This window comes from Hippocampus bargibanti, linkage group LG06 (genome assembly GCF_051943395.1).
Source record: "Hippocampus bargibanti isolate YZ-2025 linkage group LG06, ASM5194339v1, whole genome shotgun sequence".
Lineage (NCBI taxonomy): Eukaryota > Metazoa > Chordata > Actinopteri > Syngnathiformes > Syngnathidae > Hippocampus > Hippocampus bargibanti.
In genome coordinates this window covers 25,743,760-25,752,026 of record NC_142739.1, presented here as the reverse complement: position 1 = coordinate 25,752,026, position 8,267 = coordinate 25,743,760, and the positions used below count along the sequence as shown (strand labels likewise).

The following is an 8,267-nucleotide window of genomic DNA, read 5'->3' as shown; positions in this document are numbered from 1 at the left end:
AGTTTTCTAGCTATCTAGTCATCTAGCTAGCTATTCATCTAGCTAGCTAGTTATCTATGTATCTATCTACGTATCTATGTATCTATCTACATATCTAACTACCTACCAACCTACCTATCCACCTACTTATCCACCCATCTATCTATCTATCCACCCATCTATCTATCTATGTATCTATCTATCTATCTATCTATCTATCTATCTATCTATCTATCTATCTATCTATCTATCTATCTATCTATCTATCTATCTATCTATCTATCTATCTATCTATCTATCTATCTCTCTCTCTATATCTCTCTGTATATCTATCTATCTATCTATCTATCTATCTATCTATCTATCTATCTATCTATCTATCTATCTATCTATCTATCTATCTATCTCTCTCTCTATATCTCTCTGTATATCTATCTATCTATCTATCTATCTATCTATCTATCTATCTATCTATCTATCTATCTATCTATCTATCTATCTATCTCTCTCTCTCTCTATATATATATATATCTAGCTAGCTATCTTGCTCTCTATCTATCTATCTATCTATCTATCTATCTATCTATCTATCTATCTATCTATCTATCTATCTATCTATCTATCTATCTATCTATCTATCTATCTATCTATCTATCTATCCATCTCTCTCTCTCTATATATATATATATCTAGCTAGCTAGCTATCTTGCTCTCTATCTATCTATCTATCTATCTATCTATCTATCTATCTATCTATCTATCTATCTATCTATCTATCTATCTATCTATCTATCTATCTATCTATCTATCTATCTATCTATCTATCTATCTATCCATCCACCCACCTACCTACCTACCTACCTACCTACCTACCTACCTACCTACACACACACACACACCACGTTTCGAATTTGAAAGCCCTTTTAGGGTATTCAACTGGAAAAAAATAAACATTAAAAACAAAGAGGACGCAAAGGCACACCAGCTTAAGAATTTAATAATTTATTTAATTTCTACCTCCAGATTCACCCGCCCGAAAAATATAAATTTCCGGTGCATTGAAAGAAAAATAAAAGAAAGAAGAAAAAAAAAAAACCCATGGAAAGTCATCTCCGAAAAGATTACAACATGATCATCATCAACGGCACGTGCGCCGATCCCATCAATCAACAAAACCCAAAGTATTATCGTCCATATTATTTAGATTATTGTTATTATTGTAATGACAGCAAGAAGGAAATCATCAGAACAGCCACATTCATTTACAGCACTCTTCCACAGCACTCTTCCAATAATATACACCCCAAAAAAGAAAGAAAACTCCATTCCACCCTCCCATAAAAAACAAAACAAAAAACAAGTGTTTGGATTGAGGGTAGGGTGTTTTTATATGGCTTGTCAAAAGGGAGGAAAAGGACCGGGAATGAGTAAATAAGTAAAAAGAAGATAAGAGGGAGGCACACTGAGTATCATGAAAAAAAAAATCAATAAATTAAAAATAAAACAATGTCATATAAGAATCCCAAATAATGCGTCAATCCATCAGAGTTGTCGGAATAAATATATATCTCTCAACGACAACCCACAACCAATCATATGGAAGCTGATTATGAACCAAACCAATCAAATCGCATACTCGTATTTACAATCACCCTCCGAAGAAACGCTCCGCAAACAAAAATCGCATTTTAAATATATTTTTTTTTCTTTTCTCTCTCTGCGCATTTGTGTCGGAATAACTTCAATTGGTAGAAAGAGAAGAAAAACGTCAGAGGGATCCGGAGGGAAGGCGAAGGGGAGAAAAATAACTGTACACTCTGCATCTTATTACAAACAAACATATACATGGCATATACTGTCAATATGTACACATACACACATTCATTCCGGCTCAGGAATATTTCACATTTAGGATGCTCTCACTCGCAAAAATTTCTTAATCTGAGCAGTTTATAGGATTTCACCTTATGGGGGCGGGGGGGGGGGAAATCAAAATTCCCGCCATGAAAAGCGTCCAAAGTCCATCGATGTGTAGTATAAAATAGCAATCCTTTTGTTTGTAAACAGAGAGCTCCATGGCGACGGCGTCGTGTGCAAATTTTGGGGCGTCTTTGTTGATGAGGGACACAAACGCACACACACATGCACCATTTTGTCCCCTTTGTGTGTGTGTGTGTACAGTATGTGTGCGTGTCTGCGTGTGTAAGTGCACGATGATGTGGGCAAGATTGTCTCCGTCAAATGAAAAAGAGATCAATCAATAAAGAAACTCTGGAAGATCTCAGACGACAAGTCCTTCTATTACTGTAGGAATAAATAAAAACGCTATAGAGAGAAATACAAAATGGTGGATAAAAGTGTCGGAAAAGTCATGTAAAATGGCGACCAATCCTCTGTGGATGATAATTGAAAAAGACTACGAGAGAGAGATAGCAGGCTAACTAGATAGATAGGTAGATAGGTAGGTAGGTAGCTAGCAAGATAGAGAGAGAGAGAGAGAGAGAGAGAGAGAGAGAGAGAGAGAGAGAGAGAGAGAGAGAGAGAGAGAGAGAGAGACAGAGAGAGAGAGAGAGAGAGAGAGCAAGATAGATAGATAGATAGATAGATAGATAGATAGATAGATAGATAGATAGATAGATAGATAGATAGATAGATAGATAGATAGATAGATAGATAGATAGAGAGCAAGAGAGCTAGCTAGCTAGATATACATATATAGAGAGAGATAGAGATAGATAGATAGATAGATAGATAGATAGATAGATAGATAGATAGATAGATAGATAGATAGATAGATAGATAGATAGATAGATAGATAGATAGATAGATAGATAGATAGAGAGAGAGACTGATGGATAGATAGATAGATAGATAGATAGATAGATAGATAGATAGATAGATAGATAGATAGATAGATAGATAGATAGATAGAAAGAGAGACAGAGAGAGAGAGAGAGAGAGAGAGAGAGAGAGAGAGAGAGAGAGAGAGCACACAAAGGAAATAATAATCATCATCATAATCATAATAAAAATGCTTTTAAAGTAAATCACCTTGAACCCTCCTGTTACGATCAGGCTGGGTCAATTTCACCCGCCTAAGTGTCTAAAAGGACAAAAGTCACATTTTATTTGTTGCTAGCCAAGCCTGAAACGCCCCCCACCCAAAAAAAAAAATAAAAAAATGTGAAAGCGGTCCTGATCAAAAGTCACCAAAACTCATCAAATCATCTCAAGAAGTTTCAAAATAAAATGAAACAAACACATCTTCAGTTTCACTAATTTTTGCATGCAATTAGATGGTCACGTCTGTTATAAAACACCCCCAAATCTTGAACACTACTTTCCATGAAGATACATGGACGTGTCTGTCATAACATGACACAACAAAAAGTCTCAAGGACCCATGCTCCAAATTAAACGGAGATCCCACCGGTTGTCATTCGAAACAGCCATTTTGTGGAAAAAAAACCTGCAGCTGCAAAGGACTACCAGCGCGACCATTCAGTAATAATAATAATAAATTTCATTTAGAAGCACCTTTCAAAACTCTCAAAGTCACTTTATAGTCACAGGATAAGTTTTTCTGTGGGTGAGCAGCGGCAGCCACACGCGCCAGCGTTCACTCAACCCGGAAGTAACTCAAATAGATAAAAAGCTACCTAGCTAGCCAATAGATAGCTAATAACTAGCCAGCTAGATAGCTATAGAGCTAATAGCTAGCCGGCCAGGGAGCTAGATAGCAAATAGATAGCAAATAGCTAGCTCGCAAGATAGTGTTGGGTCATTTTTTGTTTCACCCTGTCAGGTTTGTTTTGTCTTGTCATGTTTTTAACTCATGGTTTTGTTTGCTACTTTGGGCATTTTTGTTCTGATGACTTTGTTGTTTGAGATTTTCTTCCTGCTGTCTTTATTTATTACACTTTGTCAAATACACCCAGCTGCTCCCTCCTGCCTGTTGTTTTGGAGTTCACCACCACCTAGCAAAGCGTGACACTCCAGCAAAAATTAGCCCTTGTCCTCAATGGACATGATATTTGGTGGACGTGTCTACCACCAAAAACTCTTAAGGACTTGGGAGTCCACCATTTTGGTTTGAAGCAGCCATTTCGGCGACTCAATCAGAAAAGTAATTTGGTGAACCTTTCACATCGCCTCCATTTCACCTTGCAACATAACAGGAGGGTTACGAAATACAATACCCACAATGCACCTCCGACTTTCTCACCTTTGTGGCCAAATGTGCCGTCCTCCCCCAAATAAACAAACAAATAAATAAACAAAGAAGAAGAGAGTGAGGACCACATACGTGGCAGTTCCTCATATGGTCCTTTGAGGTTCCGGACCGTCCTTAGTGTACACAGACCGGGACCAGTGGCCCGCGTTCTCCCTTTGTCAACCAATGGCGTCACGGGAAAGTGCTCGGGACATTTGGCCGTGCCAGCCCGCCGCGTGGCGTTGTTGGCGAATCAGCCAGTTAGCTTCCACACTGTCCTCCATGAAGCTTTGTGAGTGGCTAAAGAAACACAGGTGGAAGGGGGTGGGTCACGTGGTCATTATATGAAGCATCCTACAATCTCAAAACTATTATGTACATGTTGTGGTATACTTTGGAGTGAAAAAACATTGGCGATTTGAGCAGCTGTGATTTAGTTTTTAGACATAGGTAAGAGAAGGGGGTCAAAATTTGTTGCGGGGGGGGGTGTGTGTGTAAACGTGGGGTTTGGGTGGTATACTTTTCAAATAAACACCAAAGACTAGTCAAGCTAGCTTAGTTTTAAATGTAGTTTCTTCTTATTATTATCTATTAATTTATACATTCATTTATCTATGCATTCATTCATTCACCAATTCATTCATTCATTCATTTATTCATTCGTTCATTTGTTCATCTATTCATTATTTCATTCATCTATTCATCTATTCATCCATCATTTCATGCATCTATTCATTCATCTATTCATTCATCTATTCATCCATCATTTCATGCATCTATTCATTCATCTATTCATCCATTCATTCATCTACGCAGCCATCCATTCATTCATCCATCTATTCATTATTTCATTCATCTATTCATTCATATATTCATCCATCATTTCATTAATTCATTCATTCATTATTTCCTTCATCTATTCACCCATCATTTCATTCATTCATTCATCTATGCAGTCAACTATTCATTCATGTACTCGTTTATTATTATTGATTCACTCATTCATTTATTCGGGAATGGCACACTCCTTAATATTTTCAATTCCTAAATAAATTCATGAATGGCAGTGAATGAGTGAACCAAAGCGCCCCCTCCAAGAATGTGAAACTACAAACAACAGCAAAAACAAGACCAACAAAAAACACAACTCGTTTTTTTGCTAAATGGACAAACAAGGCAGATTTTTTAGTTTCTTTTTGGTTGTTGTTGACACATATTGGACACACTGAATTCACAAAGACACTGGAATGGAACAAAAAGCACACCGAGGACAGTGGGACAGTCACAGACACACACACACATACATGTTTTTGTGCATGGTGGGGACTAGGTGTGTGAGGGACTTGACCTGTGGGAGTCCAATTTTTAAAAATAAACAAAATATATAAACCCACACGCACACGCACACACACACACACACACACACACACACCAATGGCACCATTTGTTGTTAAGCACCAGTTTGGGTTCTGATAATGAGAAGAGAAAATGCTTGTAAAAAGCAACCAGCCAGCTGTCAATCAAACAAACAGGGGTCATGGTCACGGGTTGGGGGGCGGGGGTTAGGGGATCATATTGGCCAAGTCCAAGGCACCGCGGACCACTCGAGGGGTGTGAGACCTCGTGCAGGGAAAGGTGTGTGTGTGTGTGTGTGTGAGTGTGTTGCTATCTTGTCCGGCAAGAGCGTAAAGTTGAAGAAAGCCCTTTGTTTTGTGTGTATTTATCATCAAGGTTATGGGAGACCAGAAGCACCCGTCATATGTGGAAATCTGCCAAGTGGGGACACACCCGACCCACCAATTTCTTTCTGTCGCTCTCTCTGTCACTCTCTATCTCTCACTCACTCTCACTTCCTATTACTCACTCTATCACTCTCAATCACTCTGTCTGTCATTCTCACTCTGTCTGTCACTCTCACTCTCTCTCACCCTGACTCTCTCTTGCTCACTCACTCACTCACTCACTCACTCACTCACTCACTCACTCACTCACTCACTCACTCTCAGTCACTCTCACTCACTCTGACTCTTTCAGTCACTCTGACTCTCTCACTCTGACTCTCTCACTCACTCTCAATCACTCTCACTCACTCTCTCTAACTGACTCTCTCACTCACTCTCACTCACTCTGTCACTCCCACACACTCTCTCTAACTCTGACTCTCTCACTCACTCTCAATCACTCTGACTCTCTCTCTCTAACTCTGACTCTCTGTCACTCGCTCACTCTCACTCGCTCACTCTCACTGTCACTCGCTCACTCACTCACTCACTCACTCACTCACTCACTCACTCACTCACTCACTCACTCACTCACTCACTCACTCACTCTCAGTCACTCTCACTCACTCTGACTCTTTCAGTCACTCTGACTCTCTCACTCTGACTCTCTCACTCACTCTCAATCACTCTCACACACTCTCTCTAACTCTGACTCTCTCACTCTGACTCTCTCACTCACTCTCAATCACTCTGACTCTCTCTCTCTAACTCTGACTCTCTGTCACTCGCTCACTCTCACTCGCTTTCGCTCACTCTCACTCGCTCACTCTCACTGTCACTCGCTCACTATCACTCGCTCACTCTCGCCCGCTCACTCACTCACTCACTCACTCACTCACTCACTCACTCACTCACTCACTCACTCACTCACTCACTCACTCACTCACTCACTCACTCACTCACTCACTCACTCACTCACTCACTCACTCTCTCTCCATCAGCCACTCTCTCTCACTCTCTCTCTCTCTCAACCACCCTGAGACCACCACCGGGGCCGTGCCAGGTGGTCCGGTCGCCATGGAGCTCTCGTTGGGGAACTAGGGAAGGAGGTTGCGAGAAGAAGAAGAAGAAGACGTGACGACAATGAGGTGTTGAGGGTCCCTTCCTCCTCCTCCTCCTCCGACTACTCCTCCTTCTTCTTCTTCACGGCTTTTCACACCGGGGTCTGCTGAACCCAAGGAGGAAAGCTGGTTCTCCTAGCCAGATAGATAGAGGATGAAGGGGTTGGAGGGGGGGGGGGGCATGGTGGGTCGAGGGGTATGGGAGGGTGGACGTATAGAAGAAGAAGAAGCCATTCAATGACAGATGAAAGGGAGGCGAGCAGGCAGAGCGCACGGGGACCAAGGACGGAGGAGCAGAAAGTCAAAAGGGGTCGCAAATAAGCAGACAGGAGGAGAGAAAGAGAGAGACAGAGGGAGATATGAAAGAGCATGAGAATGAGAGTGAGACAGAGAGAGAGAGAGAGAGAGAGAGAGAGAGAGAGAGAGAGAGAGAGAGAAAAGGATTTACAAATGCTGATGGATGGGGACCAACACCCACAGCAACACGGCATTGCTACTCGTCAAGAAAAAAATTAAAGTGTTCCTTTTGAGCCTTTCGCCCCTCCAAATTTTGTACTTTTAAATTGAATTTATTTATTTATTTACTTTACTTTAAACTAACTTGTGGTTTGGATTTCATGGTCTCTTAATAGCGCAGGTTTATTTCTGTATTTATTTCTGTATTTATGTTGTCATATTATTTGTTATTATTTTTTGTGTTGTTTTTCTTTTAACTTTATGTTACTTCCGGGTTGAGTGAATGCTGGCGTGTGTGGCTGCCGCAGCTCACCCCAAGGAAAAAGTATCCTTTGACTGTAAAGTGTCCTTGAGAGTTTTGAAAGGCGCTTAGAAATGAAATTTATTATTATTAATTATTATTATTATTATTGTTAATTTATGTATTTATGTTTTTATTTATGTATTTATTGGATTTGGATTGGATTTGCCTTTATTAGTCTCACAGTGGATAAATTTACATTTCACTTTTATGTATGTTTTATTTATGTATTTATGTATGTATGAATTCATTTATTCATGTATTTATTTATTTATTTATTTATGTACTTATTTATTTATGATTTATGTGTGTCTATCTAATTATTTTTGTGTTTATGTTTTAATAATTTATAGTGTGTCTGTTTTTCATTGATGTATTTATTTATGAATTGTACTTGTGTATTTATTTATGTACTTATTTATGTGTTTATTTATATATTTGAGTGTATTTGTATATTTATTTGTGTGTATTTATAT

The 8,267-nt window shown here is 39.4% G+C and overlaps 1 protein-coding gene across 12 annotated transcripts in view; it reads right to left on the bottom strand.

The window, feature by feature from the left end:
- Positions 1-2,954: 2,954 nt before the first annotated feature.
- Positions 2,955-8,267, bottom strand: part of syngap1b (synaptic Ras GTPase activating protein 1b) — a 103,546-nt gene continuing 98,233 nt past the window's right edge. For 8 of the 12 annotated variants that reach the window (XM_088998366.1, XM_088998364.1, XM_088998374.1 and 5 more), the window contains one exon: positions 2,955-4,492. In XM_088998366.1, coding sequence (XP_088854492.1) covers positions 4,372-4,492 — 121 coding nt within the window. In that variant the 3' untranslated portion in view covers positions 2,955-4,371. Of the gene's footprint in view, positions 4,493-6,800; positions 7,170-8,267 lie in introns of those variants that run through there. The other 4 variants (XM_088998370.1, XM_088998367.1, XM_088998369.1 and 1 more) reach the window with 3 other exon arrangements.